This window comes from Nannospalax galili, unplaced genomic scaffold (assembly GCF_000622305.1).
Source record: "Nannospalax galili isolate Female #2095 unplaced genomic scaffold, S.galili_v1.0 scaffold1191, whole genome shotgun sequence".
NCBI classification, from domain to species: domain Eukaryota; kingdom Metazoa; phylum Chordata; class Mammalia; order Rodentia; family Spalacidae; genus Nannospalax; species Nannospalax galili.
In genome coordinates, this window is record NW_008330570.1 from 546,493 (window position 1) to 569,535 (window position 23,043).

Genomic DNA, 23,043 nt, shown 5'->3' on the forward strand with positions numbered 1-23,043 from the left:
TAACATCATGTAGAATGCTAAGTGAGTCATAGAAGGTGCAAAATTTATTAATATAGGAATTACACGCAAGAGAGAAACAGGATTCGTCACACACACACACACACACACACGCCCATCCATCATCCATCCATGCATCCATGTATGGTCAGGACTGACCGATGCAGATATGCTCAAGGCACTGGAGAACATATGGTGGTGACAGGGAAAGGACGTTTCCTGAGTGAGAGCAGGTGGAAGCACACGAAGGAAATGAGACCCAGCGGGGCATCGAAGACCAAGCAGTTCATAGGTCCAAAGGTCTGCAGTACTCAAGTAGAGAACAAGGGAGCTCTGGTGCAGTTTTCTGTATTAGTAAACTTGTGAAGAAGACTGAGTGTAGCATGGGGGAGGCTGAGAGCAGTAGGCAGAGTGGCAAGGGAGATAAAATGACATGGTAGGGCCACCCCAGAGTTTTGACAGGCTCCAAATGCAGACACTGGGATTGCGCTTTGACCCCAAGAACATTGATTTGTTACCCACAGTGATGGCCACAGACAGCCAACACAGGATCCTCAACTAGGACATGATGCAAAGCAGGAAACAGGGTAGCATGGAGGAGGGCATAGCCCTGTATCAGCTACCAGGTCATCTCTGGGCTAAGTTGGCCCTGAAGGGAAAAAGAACCAATATGGGTGGCTCTGGAAGCTACTAGTAGGGGGCACTAGCCAGGTCATCATTTTTCCTCTTCCTTAGCTTTACTTAGTTACTAAAGATTTCTGAACTTAGGCCTGGAGAATCCTCTCCTATAATGGGGGAAAACAGTCAGCTAACTCTGAGGCTATAATACATGGGAGGTTCCATCTTTCACAGTTGGAAGGGTCTTGGAGGATCCTCATTCCACGTCCTGACTCTGCTTGTCCAAAGCTGGCCAGAGTCAGAACTTCCTGTCTTACATGGGAAGTTTCCAGAACAGCTCTGAAATTTGAGGCCTGGAGGTCATCCCTAGTCAGACGGAAACTTAATCCTGACCTCCAAAGACCTGTTGTATGCTCTGATCACGTCTCAGGACAGACTTTGTCAAAGTTTCCTCTATAGCTACCTTTAGGCTCTCCACATGAGTCTCCCTGTTCCAGCCCTGCCCAGATGTGAAGCTTCCTTATTTTGTGTGATGTTTGATCCAACCTGTTACTTCCCTAATTGGGGCAGTCACCATGAAAAAAGAATAATGTGGGGCTGGAGAGATGGCTGAGCAGTTAATTTTCTGCTCTTGCAGAGGATCCAGGTTCTGTTCCCAGCACCCACATGGTGGCTAGAAATATCTGTAACTCCAGTTCCAAGGGAGCCAATACTCTCTTCTGACCTTCCTGGGCACTGCGTACATGTGGTGCACTTATATGCAGGCAAAACACTCATACACATGCAATACATATTTTTTTAAAAAGGAGCAAAGTGAGGTGGTGCATGCCTTTAATTCTAGCACTCAGAGGCAGGTGCTGTGAGATCAAGGCCAGTATGGTCTACATATCAAGTTCCAGACCAGTTGGGGTTACAGGGAGACCCTGTACCCCCCATCCCCCAGAAAACCAAACCAAATCAAACACAAAAGGAACAATGTACCAAGATTCCCATGGCTCCTTGTTCCTCTCTGCCTCCCCCTTTATTTCTTTCTCATTTGAGAGATGAAATACAATATTTCCATTAAGATTCATTATTCTTTTGGCCTTTTTGGGGATTGGGATGTGTTTTTGTTGTTTTGCCTTTTTTTTTTTTTTTCAGATCTGAGGACCAAACCCAGGGCCTTGCCCCTGCTAGGCAAGCATTCTTCTACTGAGCTAAATCCCCAACCCCAAGGTTCCTTATTCTAATGGGTACATCTGCTTTAACAGCTGAGGAGAGAGACATGAGATAACAGCAGGGGGAGAAATTAGGCAGAAATTAGATATTCCAGGCCCTCCATAGGAGCTGGAAGGAAGAGAGGCCTTTAGGGCAATGCTGTGGCTTTCTCTTAAAGAATCTTGATTGTCAGGGGTTGCTGGGGGAGGGATGAAAAGTGGAGCACAGAGTTTTTTTAGAGCATCAAAATACTCTGCAGGGTGCTTTAATGGTGGCTACACACCCTAATTCATAGAATAAAAAAAATCCCAAGAGTGAAATCCCAACCTACACTGAGAGTGTGGCATGAGAATCACGTGCTCACTGAGTACCAGCTATACCAGTCTGGCGTGGACACATAACAGGGGAGGCTATGCATGTGAAAGGAGCATGGTAGACACAGGAAATCTCTGTATCTTCCTCTTGATTGTGCTGCCAACCTAAAACTGCTTTCTAAAAATAGTTTAATTAAAACTATTTTTATTGAAATATCTGGAGGAGATACTAAGAAAGCCCTTCCCACTCATCTCTCCTATTAAGCCTTTTGACCTCCAACATGGAATATAGTATCCAAGTATGAGTAGGGAATGGTGACCAGCAATTCCTTAAAAAGTGATTTTTCTTTCTTTCTCTCTTTCTCTCCCTTCCCTCCTTCTTCCCTCCCTCCCTCCTACCTTCCCTTCCTTCCTTCCTGTTTTCTTTCTCTCCCTCCTTCCCTCCCTCCCTCCTTCCCTCCCTCCCTCCCTCCTTCCCTCCCTTCCTCCCTTCCTTCCTGCCTGCCTTCCTTTTGTTTTTTTTGTTTTTTTTGAGACAGGGTTTCCTGTAGTCCCAGCTGGCCTGGAACTCACTATGTAGACCAGGCTGGCCCTGATCTCATAGAGATCTATCTGCCTCTGCCTCCTGAATGCTGGGACTAAAGGTGTGTGCCACCACGTCTGGTTCAAAAGTGATTTTTACATTTTCATGGGAGTATACAGACACATATAATTTTTCTCAATGGACATATCAATGATATACACACGAGGAGAATCTGTAAGAAAATGGATTTGAGAAACTGATTTCCATATATCCTTTGAAGTACTGTATCATTAAAGAAGTCTGGAGCACTGAGTGTCCAGAAACTTCACCAAGACAGTGACTAAGAGACTCACCTCTTCCTTCTCTGGGCTGTTCCTTGATTCCACTTCCACCTGCAGGGAAATGGTCTCACCAATGCTCTTCCTCTTGGACAAGCGATCTTCATCTGAGAAAGAACAGCGCAGAAGCTGATGTTCTTAGTCCTTGGAAGCAAGGCTAAGCCCCTGGTCCCATCCCTATCCCTTGGTCCACAGTCCTCCTTAGTCTCCACCTAGAGCTTGTAGAAGCTAGTTGCTCTGGACCTTCTCCCCCGATCTTAGGGTGGTCAGGCTGCTTTTTTGGGTTAAGATTTTTGCAACTATTGATGAAAACAAAGAAGTTTTTATGACCAGAAAGCACATCTCAATTTGCATAAGTATCATCACTCATAGCTGTCACATGTACAGCATCCCCTAGGCGCCTTCATTATTCCATTCACCTCTCACAGCTAGCCTCTAACATAGGAATTTCCCTGTCAAGAAACTCAGGAATGCCTAGAAACTTGTCTGAGACTTTTTGGAAGAAGTTGCACAGGAGTCCTGAAATGGGTCTCTGGTTCTATAGTCCATGATGTTCTTCCCAACACCATGGACCACCCCTTCACAAGTCAGACTCCCTCATTGACTAGCTGCTTCCTGAGATCCCAAACTAAGTGGAGAGGCAGTGAAATCAGGAGCTCACCATAAATGCTGCTGTCTTTCAGCTCTTGTTTAACATCTAAAGTGCCATAGTAGGTGATCCAGGGGCCCACACCCCCTTACCCTCAGATTCTTACCAGCCAGGAAAGGCAGAGATAGGTTGGGAGCCTTGCTTAGAGTTCATACCTGTCAGCTGAGGGATGTAGGGCAGGCAGAGCCTGTCTGAATTGTAGCCACTGCCTCCCAGGACTTCACTGATCTTGCTCTGGCGGAAGAGGAACTCGATCACCACGCCATCTAGATTTTGAGACAGCCTGGAGGACAAGGGAAGAGGCTAGGAACAACTATGGGCAGCTAGAATGATTCCCGGATAACTTTCCTTATTACAACAGCAACATATTTATTATGCACAATGACAGAGAAATAGAGGGGAAAATCCCCTAAGTCCCACTTCCAGAGTCACATACTATTTACATTTATGCAAGATCCTTCAATCACCTGCATTTATGCCTATACACAAATGTTTCCTTCCCCAATACACTGTTCTGTGCTTGACTGTGTGTGTGTTTCTGTCAGTGTGTGTGTGTGTGCGTAGGCCAGAAGTCAATGTTGGGTGTCATTCCTTAGGCACTGTTTGCCTTTTTTTTTGGCAGAGGGTCTCTCATTCTCCTGGAGCTCAACAAGTAGGCCAGGCTGGCTAGTGAGTCAGAGATCTATCTCCACCTCCACTGGGATTACAAGCACAGGCTACCATGCCTGGGTCCCTTTACATGGTTCAGGGGATCAACTCAGGTCTGCATGCTTATATAGCAAGCACTTTACCATGAGTCATCTCCTTAGCCTGTGATTGATTTTATTCATGTTTTATTTAATAAATATTTCATATTAAAATATTCTTCCAAAGCATCACTAACATTTTTTTTTTACTGTTTTTTTTTGTGGTGCTGGAGATTCAACCCAGGATCTCATGCATGCTAGACAAGTGCTCTACTACTGAGCTACAGCCCCAGCCCTGCATGCCATACTTCATGGGTGGACTACAATTTAGAAAGCTATTCTCTGTTGTTGGACACCTTGCTTTCCAGAATATCTTTCCCTGGAGTTCCTCTCATATTGAACCAGTATTGGTCCACAGCACTGGCAGGGTGCTATCTGGGTGTGGGGGTGACTCTTTTAGGATGTACTCCCTCTGGGTTTGAGCAAAGCTCCTGGAGGTTGTATTACCAGCTGGCTCATCATTGCCTGCTTGAGGAATGGACTATGGTAATGTGATGGGGTCCAACTCTGTGTTGGACCTTAGGATCACGGCAGGGGCTGCTTCCTGTCATAGATTTTACAAGAGCCTACGCCCCCTTATGTACAGCCCTTCCTGGTCTACCCACCTTCCTACTCAGCTGCCTCAGTCATCTTCAACCACGTCCCAGGCACCCTCCTCACCTGGGCCTGTCCACAAACACATCTTCCGGGAGCATGTATGGAGCTTCTTTCTTCCTGGTCTCTATCACCTGGAGTTTGGAAGGAAATAAATAATGAGAGCTGGGTCCAGCAAGGTGAGGCAGATCAGAATAGGCAACAGAAGAGCTGCTCCTTGACCCAGTGTTTCTCCTGCCCTCAGCCTCCATGGAGAGCATTACAGCACGCCCAGGTTTCCAGTCACCATCAGAGAAGCCTGGGAAGCCCCAGTAGCTGCTCGAGTTGTCACCATCAAAGACACATATGTGACAAGTGTCCTCCAAGTACAGGGCATTTTCACTCCTAAGAGACTGAGGTTTCTTTCTCCTGGGCCTTATTCCCGAATTTTCTACTTAAACAAGTAAAAAGGGAACATAAGTGGCACTGTGTTCCAAAGTCAGTTATGGTAAAAGCACCTGATGGACAATGACATCTTGAGCTGTCCTTGGATGCTTTACAAGTGTTTGGGGAAGAAATGTGAAAGTTACTGAGGTAGTGAGAAGCTGGGGTGGCATGCAGGTGCACAACTTCCAGGGAAGAGGGCTTCTTGCACGCCTTCATTAGCCCACAGCCAGGGAGAATCCAACGCCCAGGGAAGTTACTGGTATAATGACTAAGCACCTGCCCCCAAATCCCCAGCCAACCTAGGCCAGTAGAAACCTGGAATTTATTTTATTTTGTTTTGCTGGTGCATTTCAAAGTTAATCCTAGATATAACCTGATAATGATGTACCTATAAATACTTCAGCAGGTTTTTTAAAAAAGATTTAAATTTTGTATGTATGAGTGTTTTATCTGCATGCAAGTGCACCTATGTGTGTGTAATGCCCATGGAAGCCAGAAGAGGGAGTCAGATCCACTGGAACTGGAATTACTCATGGTTATTAGCCACCACTAATAACTGCTCTGGAAGAGCAGTCAGGACTCTTAATCACTGAGCTGTCTCTCTAGTGCTGCAACAGATTTTAAAAGTACTTCATGCAACAACTGAGAGTGCTCGACTACACTGGGCCCTAGATAATGCCAAGGGGACGTGGTTCAAAATTTAACCAGTTATGTGATTGGCCTCAAAATCATGGAAGGAGATGCCAATTCCTCCCTCCCTCCCTCCCTCTTCCTCTCTCTCACTCTCCTCTTTTCTCTCTCTCTCCTCCTTCCTCCCTCCTCCCTCCCTGCCCCCTCTGTGACAGGGTCTCCCTGTAGCCCCAGCTGGCCTGGAACTTGCTATGTAGCATGCTTGATATCACTGAGATCTACCTGCCTCTGCCTCCTGAGTGCTGGGATTAAAGATGTGTGCCATCATGCCCAGCTTGCTTTGTTTTGAAACAGGGTTTCTTTCTTTCTTTCTTTCTTTCTTTCTTTCTTTCTTTCTTTCTTTCTTTCTTTCTTTCTTTCTTTCTTTCTTTCTGTGTGTGTTTGTGTGTGTGTGTTGTGTGTATGTGTGTGTGTGTGTGTGTATATATACACATGCATGCATGCCACAGTGCATGTGTGGAGATCAGAGAACAATTTTTGTGAGTTGGTTCTTGCCTTTCTCCTTGCTGTGGTGGGATCTCTCATTTCTGCCACTGTGCTGTGTATTCTAGGCTCTCTGGTCCATGAGCTACTGGCCGATTCTTGTCTCCAGCTCCTATTTTGCTTTAAGAATGCTGGGATTACAACTGTGTGCCACTGCATTTGGTTTTTTTTTTTTTTTTTTTTTTTTTTTTTTTTTTTTGAGACAGGGTCTTCCTAGCCCAAGCTGTCCTGGAACTCACTATGTAGACCAGGCTGGCCTTGAACTCACAAAGATCTGCCTGCCTCTGCCTCCCAAGTGCTGGGATTAAAGGCGTGCACCACCATACCCAGCTGGATTGTTTTTTTAATTGGTTCTAGGTATTGATCTCAGGTTATCAGGCTTGCATGGCCGGTGCTTATACCTACTGAGCCATTTTCCCATCCCAAGACAGATTTCAATGCTGCCCAGACTGGCCTTGAACTAGAGATTTTCTATCCTCAACCTCCTGAGCAGCTGAGATTATAGGTGCAGATCACCATGGTTGGCTCCCCAAAACTCTTTTTGAAACAGGGTCTCTTTAGCCCAGGCTGGCCTTGAACTTGGTATGCTGAGGATGATCTTGATCTTCCTATTCTCTTAACTCCAAGGCTTCCTGACTGCTGTCATCACAGGCATATGCTACTACACCCAGGTTTTTGTTTTTTGTTTTTGTTTTTTGAGACTGGGTCTCTTTGTAGCCCCAGCTGGCCTGATACTTGCTATGTAGACCAGGCTGGCCTCTATCTCACAGAGATCTGCCTGCCTCTGCCTCTTGAGTCCTGGGATTAAAGGTGTGTGCTATCATGCCCAGTCCTACACCTAGTTTTATGCAATGCTGGGAAATGAACCCAGGGCTTTATGCATACTAGGCAAGTACTCTACTAACTGAGTCACATCCCTAGCTCTCACTCAACTCTTATTAAGTTGCTTTAGGCCACATGGTTTGAGGAGTGTGTGCTGTGTGCTTCTGTGAATGGGTGGACAGTGGATAGGACACAGGTATAGGGGACTCCATGTGCTCCCTTAGTTCTTACTTCAACCATTCCTCCAATGCCTAAGTCTAAGAACAATACTAATGCAATTAAGGAAAAGTAGTTCACAGGAAGCCCAAGTCAAGGGTTCTCTGACTTCTCAGGATCATGAGGACAGACACCAACCTCATGGATGTGCTGACAGAAGGCAGGCACTGTTGTCAGCTGGCTGATGAGGTTCAGGTAGGCTGCACCCAGAGCATAGAGGGCACAACGGTTGTAGGCAGGCAAGTTCTCTTCATTGACCTGGGCCACGTCCTGCGGTGACAGAGATAGGCCTCTGGAGTTTTTTGTTGACAAACTACACTAGAGTCCCCACCCTCCCTGACCTCTTCCCAGTCTTCTTTTTTAAAAATATTTTACTTATTAATTTATTGTAAGTGTATGCATGTATTGTCTGCATGTATGTAAGTGCACCCGTGTCATGTAATGCCCGTGGAAAACAGAAGAGGGTGTCAGATCTCCTGGAACTGGAGTTATGGATAGTTGTTAGCTGCCATGTGGGTACTGGGATTCAAACCAGATGTTCTGCAGGAGCAGTTAATGTTCTTAACTGCTGAGTCATCTCTCCAGCCCCCCCCCCCCCATCAATCTTCTTTAGAGATGGTTCATCTTTGTAGACTGCCTTTATTAACATTTTCCCCATAGCCTCCTGGGAGGCAGGAGTCATGGTATTAAAGCTGAAGGTATGGTTTCTAGAAAAATCCATGAGCTGGAGGCCCTTAAATAACCACTAAGCATAGAGGCAATGTCCTCATCTCCCCACTCTGCAGTTTCAGTTGCAGTGACCCCCATCGTCCAAACCCTCCTCATTAATATTGATCCTAGCATTAGGCTGCCATCTCCTTCACCATGACTGATGCTTGGAAGAAAGGATTTGTCTGTTAAACTGGGTTCACATGCTAAAACCTTTGGGAGTCACCAGGAGATTAGGGCCCAAAGAATCACAAATTCTACCTCTCAGGGTAAATAAAGACAATTTTAACATCTAAATTGGCCTGCAGGATTTAACATTGCCATACAGGTGGTCTAAGACATCCATCACTGAGTTTCTAGAATATGACTCCCACCTGGCTTCAGGACCTGGAGACTCCAGTCTTTAGGTCTGAAGGACCCACCTCAACTCCCTTGGGAATACACTTCCACTAATGCAGATGCTGAAAGTCCCAGGCCCAACCTAGTGCCACACTGGCTGCCTATGACTCACAAAGGAGGCTTGTTAAATATACAGGTCCCAGACTCATGACTTACCAATTTGGATAATACGTATTTTTAACAAGCACCTGAGGCAATTCTGTACAGCTAAATTTGAGAATAAAGGCTCTTTGGACAAACTATTTTAGGATCACTCAGAGCCTTTGAACACACTCTTGGGAATTCTTGAGGTGTCATTCAGACCCGAGAGGGACTTGAAGTACTAAGGGTTTAGAGGTACTTTTGGGCAACGCTGCTCCCTGGTCCTCTTTAACTTAAAGATGAACAAGAGCCATGAGTTAGTGTCTAGGTTCCCCAGACAAGGACAATTTAGGATATTCATGGAAGAATGGCCCACCAAGAGCCCAATGTCCCTGGACTCCAAGTCAAGCAACTGCTATGGAGTATTCCCATCAGTACTTGTCTGGCAGGCCCCTTCCCGTTATCCTTACTACTCCTATGTTCTACCCACATCCCTGGTCCCACCTGGACAGCCAGCACCAGGCGGATGAGGTCCACCACCACCTCCTCATTAGCTAGTTCGATGCTGATGAGTGCCAGGAGGCTGTAGAGTGCCTCGTAGTGCTTTTGGATGTTGGTCTCTTCCTTACAGCTCAGGTAGATGTGTCTATAGAGCTGCTGGGAGTGCTGGGGACAGAAGCAAGGGCAGAAGACAGCCACGGTGAATGGGGGAAGGGGCCCAGAGTGGCAAGAATTGGGGAAGGCCCATCTGAAGGGGAGTAATGGCTGTGTGTACCCCATCTCCATCCTCAGTGACCTTAGTGGAAGTGAAGCCATGTAGAGACAGCTGGGCCCTAGTGATACCAGCAACCAAGCTGTTGTCTAGAAGCAGTGTTAGGAGCAGAACATGATTAATGGCCATGGACTGGCTCACCAGGGAGTATTCCTGGATCTGACTTTGGCAAAGAATATTACAGGGGCTTACTTCCGGGTGGGGCAGCTGATTAATCCAGCCAATCTGAAAAGAGGTAGGTTCTGGGGCCAGTGGTCAGCAGTGACTTGGACACTGAAAAGTCACTGTGTCTTGAGGTCACAGTTGCTTACCTTCTTCATGAAGACAGTATCCTGTCGGGAGCATTTATCCACTTTCAGCTTCAGGACTGAGATATCACTAAGGGTGCTGCGTAGGGACAGACGGGGTCCACTTAGCCCTTGCATGAGGCCAACTTGAGTTCACACAGCATCACTGAGATTTATCCTCAATGTTTGTAGTTTGGTACCAAAGCCTCAGTGGACCTGGCCCTGGTTCTTAGCCATTTCCCCCAAAGTTCTCACAGTCCTATTCCTTTCTTTTATTTTTTTGTCTTTTTGAAGCAGGGTCTCCCTATAGCCCCAGCTGTCCTGGAACTCACTATGTAGACCAGGCTGGCCTTGAACTCACAGAGATCCACCTGCCTCTGCCTCCCAAGTGCTGAGACTACAGGCATGTGCCACCATGCCAGGTTTATTCCTTTCTTTTAAACCTGGACCCTGATTATTTTCTTCTTTCCCATTTTCCCTCCAAACCCTTAGTGTTTATGGTCTTACGTACCTAGACCCCATGCCAGGTTTATTCCTTTCTTTTAAACCTGGACCCTGATTATTTTCTTCTTTCCCATTTTCCCTCCAAACCCTTAGTGTTTATGGTCTTACGTACCTAGACCTGAAAACTTCTGTTAGTACCTGTTTTTCCTCCCTCAAAGCCCCAGCATACTCCATGGCCCACTTCAGGCACCCTCTAGCCCTTCCTAGTGGGTGTCATTGAAACCAAATTGTCCTCCCATCTGGGTATGAGGACACTAGCCAGGAAGACAGGCCCCATCACACATGTACTAGAGGAGAGGCTTTGAGTTCACCTGATGGTAGAGAATTTGTAGCTGTTGCCATGACGATCAATGAAGCTAATGAGAATCTCTAAAACATAGAGACGGATTTCTGCATCGTCCATGAGGGCAGTAGAGAGAAGGCGGTCAAGGAAGTTGCTGGGCAGGGCTGACATCATGTTGTTGCACTGGAAACCTGTGGATACCTGTGAAGGATCCCAGGACAGGTGTGCTTAGGGACACTGTCTCTTTTAATGCAGAGAGGAAATGGAGGAATAGTCAGAAGAAATTGGGTAAAGTGTCCATCCTCTCTAGAGAGCCCCCAACTCAGCTTTCCCTCCATTCCCCTCTTTTCTAGGCCCCACATACCCATTTGGAAGATCTACTCAGTGTAGATCGGCTGATGAGTAAGAGGATGGGGATGGTGTGCAGGGACAGCAAGTGTTAAAAGTGAGCAAGGGATGAACACTAGAGAGAGGCAAGAGTCAGGGAATGTCTGAAAGTTCCAGTCAGTCAGAGCATAACTGATGAATGCCAAAAATGTACACAGTGCTTCACACAGGAGTAGGAGAGTCACAAGAACTAGAGAGTGAAGGAACTTACAGCTGGGCTGAAGAGGTAGCTTACATACCTGACACAATCAGACCACACAAAGACCACATTTGGTCACATCTCTTCCAGCACTTTGGTAATGGGGCCTTCTGACTCAAGTGAGTTGGCACATATAGATACACCATATATGATGTCAAATGTTCTACCATGTGTATTTCCTGTTAAGTCTATATTGCCTCCAATGATTCAGAAGGTGTTCATGGATCCAGCCCAGTCCCAGAGCATCAAGTATTCTGGGAAGAAGGATATGAGTACTCCTCATACTGTCATCTAAAGACACTGGGTACAAATTAATGAGGGTCAGCTCAGCAAAGAAATTACAGGATTATGAAGACCAAGGAGAAAACTAGACTAGATGTGGGAAGCATAAGACAAAGGGACTTTACAAAAGTACATTGAGTGGGGCTGTACTCAGTGGAGGTGCATATGTGAGGACCTGAGCTCATCCAGCACCACCACAGCAAACCAACCAACCAAACATAAACGCAGTAGAATCAACAGTGAGGGTAGGAAAAGAGGTAGGGAAGGCTTGCATGGATGAGAGAGGGTTTGTAGAGACTGTATGTTGGGGACAGAGATGGAGGCTGGGTGGTACAATGGACAGTCTAGGGTGGGAAAGGGCCCTGAAAACTTCCAACTTTGCTCTGAGAAGTCTGAGATCTAGATGTTTATATTAGAAACTAAGATAGATGTCTGAAATAAGGAGTAATACCCTAGAATAGTATTTCTAGAAAGTTCTGGTGTTTATGATAACTGAAAAGAGATGGATGTAAAAGTGACTAGGAGAATAAAAATCTAGTTGTGAGATGTCCAAAGTTTAAGCCAGGATAGAAAGCTTTTTACCAATACAAATTTCAAAGCTGGGCATGGTGGTACATGCCTGTAGTCCCAGCACTTTGGAGTCTGATATTGACTATGTAAAATTTGAGGCCAGCCAAGGCCACACAGGGAGTCCTTGTCTCCTGAAAAGATCATATGCACATAAATAGATTTCAGTACCTCTTGCTTATACCAACCACTTATACTCTCTGTATTTTAACACACGGCCACAGGAAGATCTAGACTCCAGTGATGATAGCTGAGATGCAAAGAGGCACAGAAAACACAAAGGGGAAGACAGTGGCTGGAAGGTGAGAGATATGGAACACCAGGGGTGAAACAGAGATAGGACCTGGGGAAAGACACCAGGTGGAAAGAGAAGGATGAAACATTTCAAGACACACAACGTCTGGTGACAAGACTACCAGTAGCTGATATGAAACCACTGTGAAAATCTGAAACATTTAAGTATCCACTCTGCTTTGAATGGCACCCAGGGTGGATTTCAGATCCTCACTCATCCTTTTAATGGCTGGGCATATTTGTACAACTGCCTTCTATTGGTACCCTGGAAGGAGCTGTGTCCTGCAGAGGCAAAGACAGGATGGGGGACAGGGCAGGCTCACCTGAAGGAGGGATTTCAGCAGCATGATCTGGGTCAGCCGGTTCCTGTTCTCCCTGTAGACCAGAGACACATACTAACCAAGATGGCAATGGGGGTGGACCCCACACCTGTCTCATCAGTTCTTCTGATGAGCTTTGTCACCAGGAGGCTTATCTTGTTGGGTTACCCAGGAAGCAGACCAGGGACTCCATGACCTCCCTAAAGTGAGGGGTGGTTATGTGAGGCAGCCTGAAAACCTGCTGTGGAACCCATGACCCCACTGAAGACTACTTGAGGGGTTTGGGAGTAAAGAGAAAAGAGGGAGCAGAGCCACAGAAGTTAGGGTGGATAATAGGGAGCCAGGAAGCCAGGAAGAGGGAAGTATGTAGGCTGAGAGAGAGCAGTAGGGCACGCACCCTGTCCTCCCGGTCTCCACAGGGTGATGCAGGGAAGGCAGCGGGACCTTACTCATGATGAACAGGATCACCTCTGAGCGCTGGTAGGTGGGCAGTGTGCTGGCAAAGGAGCCTGTGGGGAAGAGGGCAGAAAGTCTTAGACGACTTGCCAGCTCAACTTCTCAGTTGATCTGATGTGGAGTGAGGGTTGCTGCTGCTCAGGAACAGAGCATACCCAGAGAGACCTGTCCAGGTGGGCTGCTGTGGCACTGCCTCCAGAGGAAGGGGGCATAGAAGGCTCTGGAAGGATCTTCCTTCCTTGTTACTGAGGCTGATTGTGGCCTAGGCGAATTTTCTACTGGAGTCTGGGGCCTGGGGCCAGAAGAGGAGGGCCTTTATCTGCCGCTCTGCTGAGAACCTCCATGGTTTCATTACTGATTACTTCTCGTCAATGACTTAGAGATAGAGAGCCCTGAAAGCGAGGCGCCCTTCATATTTGGTGGCTTTAGAGTTCTCCACATCCAGGGTTCGCATATTGTCTTCATGATCTTCTTCCTTTTTCTTTTCTTCCTTAATCCCCACCTCCCTGCCAATGGCCCCACCATGGAAGCATCAGGTAGGCCTAATGAAGACTGAGGCTCTGAATGCTTCATAGGAAAACCTGGCTGAAAAACCCAGCCAGATTGTTTACCACTCTCATTCAGGCTAGCCAGGAATGCTCACCGTGGGCTGACTCTACTTTCCCCAGCCGCCCTGACTAACACAACCTTAAGCCACACCGAACTCTTACAGCAGAAGCTACGGCGGAGGCTCCGCCCCCTCATAAGGGTCATCTCTGTCCAGGGTCCGCCCCACGCTCTCAGGCCCCTCCCTTCCGAAGTCCCTCCTTCAGATCCCACCCTGATCCCGCCTCTAGCCAAACCCTCTCACAGAGACCCGTCCCTCTCCTGGCCTCACTGAACCCCTCCCCTTCCTAAGTCCCTCCCCAGGCCTCCCAACCCCGCTACTGCCCCTTAGCCCCGCCTCCAGATCGCTGCCAACTCCTCCCTGGGGCCCCGCCCCTTCCCACCTATGGTCTTGATGACAGCCTCCTGGAACATGCGCTCCTCGTGCTCCTTAATGATCTTAGTGCCCAGGCTCACGGCTCCGTCGTAGCTCCCGGTCAGCGCGTAGTCGATGCTGAGTCGCAGCTGCCGCAGCAGAGTGTTGAACATCTCCAGCACCGTGGGTCCTGGGCGCCGCGGGGTGAGAGGCAAGATTGGCACCCATCCTGCACCCCCGCGCGGCGGCACCTACAAGCCCAGGCCCACGCGGCCAGTCCCTACCTCCCTCTTCTGCAGGCACCTGCCTCTGCTATCCTTGCCTTTCCCCACAGCCAGCAAGGGAGGTGCTCTGTCGGCTGGAACCCGGCCTTCACTCCCTCACTCTGGGCCCCTTACCGACAGAGCCGGTGGCAGCGATGACCGCAGCTTCCGAGAGGACCTCCACGATGCCCGCGCGCACCGTTGCCGCGCTGCGGCTGTTGGCGTCTAGGTGGCTCAGGAGTTGCTGGATAACCAGGTGGGAGTGCTGCGGCTGTTGGGGGGAAGAAGTGCTGGTCCTCAAACAGTGACCCCACGTGGCTGGGCAGCCTTCTACTGGGACTTAGAGGCTGGGGGTACCCTAAAAAGACGCCCCATGGGCAGTGGACACTGCAGGTGGCACCCAGACTACATTGTCTTTCTTACAGTTCCCCTCCCCTCCTTGGGTCAACAAGCCTTACGGAGCCAAATCCCAGTGGAATCTGTGTTTACACATTTTCCCTGGTTCCTTTCACTTCAAAGGGGCCAAAAATTCATTTCAAAATACCCTCTTCCATTTTTTTTTTCTCTATCCCCAGGTCTTACTGGAAAGAATCATGAGAGCCCATCTGGTTTAAAGCCCAATGATGTTCAAAGTGTGGCCCATGGCCACAGTTCCAATTCAAGAGGTGTTTGATACTGTTGACAGGGATGTAAGTACCAGAATGGAGGGTAAGTGTGTAGAACTGGGAATGCTCAGCAACGAAGGATTTGACCTCTAGACTGCTTGTCTTTTGCAACTTTAAATTTTTCTGGGAATTCATTTCCATTGTGTTTTATAGAAGTGTTGGCCTAGTACAGTATAAATGTTAAAGAGCCCTTCTCCACAGCTGGCCAATGACATTAGATAGATAGGGGCCTGGGTGGAGTCAGAGGACACAGGTTTCTGTTTCATGCACACTCTGGTGCCCAGAGATGCCCTCAAGCGGGGGTGGGGGGGTGGGAAGAAGGGAGCTGGAGCAGGAAGCCACCTTACCTGAATTGAGTACATGATGATTTTAAAGCAACGGATGGCAAACACCTTGGGTTCCCAAAGAGAATGATTATCCAGGTGGCTGTGAGGGAGAAAACACAGGATGACTAGGAAATGTTAGAGCGGGGGATGAGCTTAGAGGGACAGGGATACCTCCTGAGAGCCCCTGGCAGTTCTTGAGTAAGGAAGGGCTTACAATATAGGTGAGAGAGTGGAACCAGGAAAGATCCTGGAGCAGCCCTATGTCTCTACAGCTGGACACAAGCACCTTTGTTCACTTTTGATCCTTCCTATCAACCTTTCACTGCAAACTGCATGCAGCCACTGTGTGGTAGCCTTGCTGTGTAATGCAGAAACACAGGCAGCAAAAAGGAATTGACTTGGCCACAGCATCAAAACCATACCATCTCCTTTCCCTTTAAATAGGCAGGGAGATATAGGGGACCTTGGGCAGTTGGCAAGGAGATGTGGAAGACCTGGAACAGTCAGCAAAGTATGGAACATTTCAAGGCTGAAGGCCTAGGTGGGGTGAGACATTCAACTCACATGAGAACAGGCTTGATGGCATTCTTGATGTTTCCGAAGGCTGCCCGGCCCAGCAACTCCCGCAGGCACCTCTCAGCCAGCTCTGCTGGGTTCTCCTTTTCCTTCTCTGGGGCTTGGAGGGGTGAAGGAGACCGGCTGTGGAAACAGAGTCACGCAGATAAAGGATGATGGATGGGGTGCAGAGCTGGGAGCCAGGCTTGGGCATCCCTGGGCTTCTGTTCAGGACAAGCAGTCATTTGAGACAGGCTGTTCCAGGTTGTGCTGGATAGCTTTAGTGTCAACTTGACACACCTGGGTTGAGGAAGCCTCAATTGGAGAATTGCCTCTATTGGACTGGCCTGTGGCCATGTCTGAAGGGCATCTTCTTGATGAGTGATGTGGGAGGGCCCAGCCCACTGTGGGTGGTGCCACCCCTGGGGAGGTGGGCCTGTGTTGCATTAAGAAAGCAGGCTGAGCAGGGCCAGAGGAGCAAGCCAGTAAGCAACGTTCCTCCATGGCCTGTGCTCCAGTTCCTGCTTCCAGGTTCCTGCCCTGAGTTCCTACCTTGGGCTCCCTGATGAACTGCAACCTGGGAGTTGTAAGCTAAATAAACCCTTTTCTCCCCAAGTTGGTAGTGGTCAGAGTGTTTTGCCACAGCAATTTAGAACAAACTAAGAAACAGGTCATAGAGTTGTTGTGGCTGTCAGAAGTTGAATTGGGCAAGGAAGCTGGGAGTGGAGGATGATTGGAGGAGATAGGTTAGATTTCCTTTTCTGGAAATCCTTCAGGGTAGGCTGCATGCCTCTGTGGGAGACCTCTGAGCACCATGGATAAGGTGGGGTGCAGACCATGAAAGTCTTGATATACTTTAGTGTTCAGAGGGAAAAGGATGAGACCTGAAAAGAAGAAAACAGATGGAATGAAAGAGGGAGAGAAAAGGAAAGGCACAGTGGTTGGCTTGGGTGTGAATCAATGGTATGCAAGTCATAAGAGTGGACCTAGATCTGGACACAATAAGCAAGTAGCCCCTGAACTCCCAGCCTTGAGACCACCTGAGACCACAACCACAGCTGGTCAGCGTGCTGCTATTTCAGAAATAGCCACCAGGAGGTGCAGTTACTTCCTCTGCTATTTCAGCAGGCCAGACCCAACTGACAGCCTGCATCTTTCCTCAGCACCCAGGCACACAGCCACAGTGGGAGAGCAACACTAACCTTGCCCACACCCTACAAGGGGAAAGTGAGGGGCGGGAGGGAATGGATCCCATGCTTAGGGGCTCTAAGATTAAAACCCAGTATCTACAACTCTTGAGTGGCTGTGGCTGGTCAAGCAGTTGTGTTTTAAGGCCTGAAAAAGCATCACGAAGTGAGAGGGGAAGGTCTGAGTGAGTCTTCAGCATTTGGAACTGCAAGAGCCATTTGAGCTTCCTTGGCTGGCTGTTTCTAGAAGTGTACAAAAGTAACTCAGCTCTTGGTCCTTGTGTCCTGACCTGTACACATTTATCTCCAGGGAGCCCAGAACCATTACTGTCCTTGTTTCCTTATTTCAGAAGTGAAGGGGCCCAGAGGCTAACAGAAACCCAGACCCAACGCTTCTAAGGAACCAGCCTTGTAGAACAAGCTACAAAGCCACGATGCCTGGGTTTTACCTTCCAGCCCAAGTCAGGTATGTTCCAGTGGCCTTGGGAGGTGGGCTCAGAGGACTAGACCCCACCCCACTTACCTTTCTGCCTCCTCCACATGCTGCAGATTGAAAAGCAACGATGGGACGATCTTGTCCATGTGCTGTGGGTCCCAGATATTGGCCTGCAGCTCATCATTCACCGTCTTCCTCACTACTCCTTGTAGACCTTTGATGCCTGACATCCGGATTCTGAAAGGAAAGAGATCAGGACAGCTCTATATCCTGAGGGATGTAGCTCTACGGTCAGGATTGGAGCACAGTTCAGGGTCTCAGGACATATTGCTCACAAAGGCAGGAGCCCACCTGCTCCTCCTTATGGGACTTGACCTGGCTGGCTTCCTGTGAGGGTAGACATGGAGCAGGAAGCCCAATCTTCTGGCTCATTTTGGACACTCCCAGTCTGCCCTTGCTTGGGTACCACCCTGCCTCCATTCTAGAGTGCTGGATGCTCCAGTGCCTGCTTCTTAGCACTCAGCTGTGTTTGCTCCAACTTAGGCCCAAGATAGCAGAGCACCAAATGATGTGGACTCATACATGGGGCTTTGAATCCATACATAGGAGAAACTTAGGGCTGGGAAGTGGATGTGCAAGGAGGCTCTCCTGTATGAAGGAGTTAAAGCTGGAGCAATCCAGGGGCACATTGTGGGGGTGGGGGTCTTTCCTTTCTCACTGTGCTCGTCCTGTGGGAAAAGCTTCTTTTCACTGCCCATGTATTTCAGTCTGAAGAAGTTCCTTACCCCCTCCCCTGCTTCTCCACCCTCCACACCTTTCTCTTTCTGACAGGGTCTCCTATCATGTAGCCCAGGCTGGCTTTGAATTTACTTTGTACCTGAAGATGACCTTGAAATTCCTCATCTTCCTGCCTCCACTTCTCAAGTTCTGGGATTACAGGCATGTGTCACTACATCTAGCTTTTTATCTTAAAATCAAACTTGTTTTTCAGATTATAAAATGCATGCTAATTGTAAAAAGAAGAGAGGGGAACACATTTGCCTCTACTGTCACTACTCGAAGATAACCATTACTGGCATTCTGGCATCTTTTCTTCTGTGCATAATGTATCATAGAATTAAGAACTGATTGCATATTTAATTTGTATTGGATTTTTTTTCACAGAATATTCTGTTGTAAGCATATTCAGTCTTCATAGAAACATTGAATGATATAATACACCACCATAAATGAACTCTCTACTCTAGGCCTCTAAAAGCCATTTGTTTCCAATTTTTGCTAGAATTCTACCGTCATTACTATATAACATGGTTTACTACATTTTGAGTCACTGTTCTGAATGATATCGCTAATCACAAGATAAGAAAGGGTCCTGGTGTGGCAAAGCTGTCTCCCCCCATGCACAAACTCTAGAAGGATGCCACCTCACTGTCTCTTGTCCTTATGGCAGTTCTGGAGATCCAATTTTAAACAGCTGTTCTCAGCCTGGTGTGGTAGCACACACCTTTAGTACTAGCACTCGGGAAGCAGAGGCAGGCAGATCTCTGAGTCTTAGTCCAGCTAGGGCCACACAGTGAGACCTTGCCTCAAAACCAGCTGTTCTCATCTTATGGCTCAGGGAAATCCTCATATCTTGTAGCTGTTTTAATCAGTCTTTTGATGTTTATTAGAGTGGGGCAGTTTTTCCAAACATTAGTTTCCAGTTTATTTTCAGCTTCACTTTTTAAAAAAATTTTATTTATTATTTTTATTTTATGTGTATGTATGTATTGCCTGCATGTAGGTAAATGCACCTGTATCGTGCAATGCCTGCAAAGGTCAGAAGAGGCTGTCGGATCCCCTAGGACTGGAGTTATAGACAGTTGTTAGCTGCCATGTGGGTGCTGGGATTCAAACCCAGGTCTTCTGCAAGAACAACCAGTGTTCTTAACTGCTGAGCCATCTCTCCAGCCCCCAGCTTCACTTTTTAAGTGGGGTTATCAGATGCAACCCTGGCTGTATTGGGTGATAGTCACTGGGTGGGATGGGTTGGCAGGAGCATCAAAATCCCCGGCCCAAGACCTGTTAGAGCTGATAGCCACAGACAAAGACTCTCTGGGACAATACTTGGGCACTTTGACCCTGACACCCATTCAAGACCCTGCATCAGAGGCTGTCCCAACTTGAGGATGGATGGGCTGCAGTGTTACCCATTTACTGTTGGTCTAGGTTAAAAGTGCTCCTTAATTTACAGCTGAAATACTCATTGGTCCCATCCAAGAGGGCATGGAGGCCAGAAACCAGGTCCAGCAGTCAAAAATTCCAATCTAGAGCTTCCTTGTATGTAAATGTTTGTAGATATGTGTATGTGGGTCTACATATTTGTATATATGAGTCTTTACCCCTGAGGTATCCCTCTAGCCCCTGTGAATTAATTTTTCTAACTACCTTACATGTCTTCAGTTTCTCCAAAATCCCTCCACATATGCATGAGTTTCATTCCATGATGTCAGGTCTGACTCTTTCAAAATTAGATCAGAACACAAGTTTGGAAGAGAGGATATTGCTTACTGTTCCATTTAATGGGCTCACTTGGGTCCTACCCATGTAAAGGGACCTCGTGACTCTCTAAATCCAAGGAGAGCTCAGAGGTCAAGATATATCTTAAGGGCCATCCAGTTGCCTGGGATCCACCCAGAAGCCAGGGGACAAAGGGATTCATTTCTTGTTCCTCCAATCCAGACCTTCACCAGTCACAAAGGGCACTGTTTGGTTCCTTGACCTGTGGTTCTGCATAAAGTGGCACTTGGGGATTCCCCCCTGAAAGGTTGAAGAGATGAAGGGTGGAGCTGAGGTCTGGAAAAAGCCAATGAATATTTGCTGATCACATGCAGGCTCTGGCTCCGGCTCTGGCTCTGGCCTTCTTTTTTCCAGTCTCCTATGCTGTGACTGTGGGGACACTGGCTTTCTCCTTGTTCCCCACTCCTTTTCCTTAACTGCAAGATCACTCCTGCTACTTTTCCAGTTTCATATAATGCCCTGGAGCTAACAACCCACTCTGTAGACGGGCACTTACTTCTTATTCTTAAGGACCCCACTTAGCAAAAATACCTGTTTGCCACTTCATTGCATCTTTACTGTCACCTGAATGCACCATTTCACATGTCTGTGTTAGCATTATTTTAGTTTCTTTGTGATTTCATTTGTAAGGTTTTATTTCTATGTCAACAAATATTTTTTTTCTTTTTGAAAGGGGCCTCATTTAGCCCAGGCTGGCCTTGAACTCACTATGTAGCCAATAATGACTTTGAAATTCTGATCCTCCTGTTAACAGGTGTAGGCCACCACAACCATACTCTGTTTATTTGGTGCTGGGGACTGAACCCAGGGCTTTGTGCGAGCTAGGCAAATACTCTACCAACAGAGCCACATTCCTAGCCCTTGATGAGTATATCCTTGTGAGTTAAAAACTTATAAGTTTGAGTTTGTGTACATATATGTATATTCTATAACTCAAGGTATTGATCTGAAAAGCATTCATTCAGTCATTTACCCAACAAATGGCATCTGTTGGTCTCAGGGGAACTATTGTAGCACTTGGGATACATCAATGCACAACCAGACCCCTGTCTCCCTGCAGCTTATTAGCTAGTGGGGAGAGACAGACAAAGAATATGAAACATGAGAAGGGAACCATGAAACTTGCTAAAAGGATATGAATACCATGGGTATTCATGAATACCAGGGTGCAGAGAGAGGAGTGGATGGGGGTGGGCAGGCTTCACTGATAGGAGCAGAGTGAGCAAAGGCTTGGCAGAGGGGAAGCAATGAGCTATGAGATCCAAGGAGGAAGCCTTTTAGACATGGCAGACTGCAAAAGCCCTGGGGTAGGGGTGTCCCTTGCATCATGGCTGAAGGAGAGTGGTGAGTGAGAAAGCTCAGGAGATGGAGTTAGGAAGGCAGTGGAGATGAGCCAGTGTGAGGACTTGGGCTCATTGATGGGTGTAGATATGGCTGGATACTGGAGAGTAGGATACTGATGTGTTCAAATTCATGTTCTTAATAGAGGAGTGAGTGGATGGAGGGTGTATATGTACTCATGTGTTTTGGCCTGGTCCTCAAGCTTGGCTCAAGGGGCCACTATCTTACAGCTTGCTCTGTTTTCTAAGATTTTATTTAATTTTTTATACATTTATTTTTGTATGAGTGTGAGCCTGTGTGAGCTTATATGCACCACGTATACATGCAGGAGCTCTAGGAGGCCAGAAGTAGGAGTCAGATCTCACGAAACTGGAGTTACAGGCAGTTGTGAGCTGACATGTGGGTGGTGGAAACCAAACAGGTCTTCTGCAAGAGTAGTAAGTACTTTTAACCACTGAGCCAGCACTCTAGCCCACACTTGCCTTATTTTCTGTCCCCAAAAGTTTTTCCTTCAGAACCACTGTTGGGAGCCTCCCTCTACTTTCCATCACCCACTTATGCCCAGTCAGGGGCTCCTTCCTTCCAGCAACAGTAGACCAGAAGGAAAGTCAAGGAAGGCAGACCGGCCACCAGGTTTGAAGTTCTCCAAGGCCCCTCAGTGCTTCTGGGGAGAGTCTGGTGGGCCTCTTGCCTCACATACTCACTTGGTCTTGATTTCCAAGTCATCATGGCTTGAGTGGCACATTTCACTAAATCGGGACACAAAGAAGTCATAGCTCCGGTGATAGGATGGAGTGTCTTCCTCAATGTTGGCAAACTTCACAAACTGTGAGGGCAGAGGAAGAGAATATACATGAGAGGTAGTCACTGTGTCCCTCAAAAGTCCCTGCTAGAGAAAAACTCAGCCATCTGGGGAACCAGATTCTGCCTATCTCTCAGAACACATTTGGGAGATCTGAATTCAAATCCTACTCAGCTTTCCTGTACACACAGGGCTGGGAAACGTGGGGGAGGGTGGAGGGGACGGCAGAGAAAGGAAGAGAAGGGGGCACCTTCTATCTACAGTGTGGAGAGCCACAGCCTCCGCCGCCATTACAAGATGGCGCCGGTATCCGGACCTTCTTAAAAGTAAACATCCTGCCACACCCATAAGGGGCGTGCACAAGAGCCTGCTTTCCCCCGCCTCCTCCCGTGGCGTGATCTCCAGCAACCAATCCGCTTCTTATGATCTCCAGCAACCAATCTGCTTCTTATACATCATAAATGGGACCTTTGGGGCATATATAAGCAACAGCTCTCCCACTTCTCGGCGTCTTTGGTCTTCAGTCTTCAAATAAACTGCTGCAGAAGGATCCTGACTTGTCCTCCCGCGTCGTTCTTGCCGGCGAGACGGAAAGCGGTCGGGGACAGCTGGTGCCGAGACCCGGGACTTAACATCGCTGGCGCCGCCCAAAGACCCCTCCAATACAGGAGGAGGATTCAGAACTGCAGGTAGGTTCGGAGAGGTATGGATGTTGTGGAGATTGCTGGAATTGTTTTTGCCTTGATTATGGGAGCCTTTGTAATTCTGCTTCTTACCCTATGCCTCCACGCGGGTT

General features: G+C 47.7%; 1 protein-coding gene across 1 annotated transcript in view; it reads right to left on the reverse strand.

Annotated features, from left to right (window-relative positions):
* Nucleotides 1–23,043, reverse strand: part of Efr3b (EFR3 homolog B) — a 94,677-nt gene that overhangs the window by 8,745 nt on the left and 62,889 nt on the right. The window contains exons 5-19 of the mRNA XM_008848615.3: nucleotides 22,150–22,271; nucleotides 17,633–17,782; nucleotides 15,932–16,066; nucleotides 15,389–15,467; nucleotides 14,512–14,647; nucleotides 14,142–14,303; nucleotides 13,094–13,205; nucleotides 12,700–12,751; nucleotides 10,676–10,848; nucleotides 9,885–9,960; nucleotides 9,306–9,467; nucleotides 7,752–7,883; nucleotides 5,043–5,110; nucleotides 3,792–3,919; nucleotides 3,003–3,094 (exon numbers count right to left, since the gene is read on the reverse strand). Coding sequence (XP_008846837.1) covers nucleotides 3,003–3,094; nucleotides 3,792–3,919; nucleotides 5,043–5,110; nucleotides 7,752–7,883; nucleotides 9,306–9,467; nucleotides 9,885–9,960; nucleotides 10,676–10,848; nucleotides 12,700–12,751; nucleotides 13,094–13,205; nucleotides 14,142–14,303; nucleotides 14,512–14,647; nucleotides 15,389–15,467; nucleotides 15,932–16,066; nucleotides 17,633–17,782; nucleotides 22,150–22,271 — 1,779 coding nt within the window. The remainder of the gene's footprint in view (nucleotides 1–3,002; nucleotides 3,095–3,791; nucleotides 3,920–5,042; nucleotides 5,111–7,751; nucleotides 7,884–9,305; nucleotides 9,468–9,884; nucleotides 9,961–10,675; nucleotides 10,849–12,699; nucleotides 12,752–13,093; nucleotides 13,206–14,141; nucleotides 14,304–14,511; nucleotides 14,648–15,388; nucleotides 15,468–15,931; nucleotides 16,067–17,632; nucleotides 17,783–22,149; nucleotides 22,272–23,043) is intronic.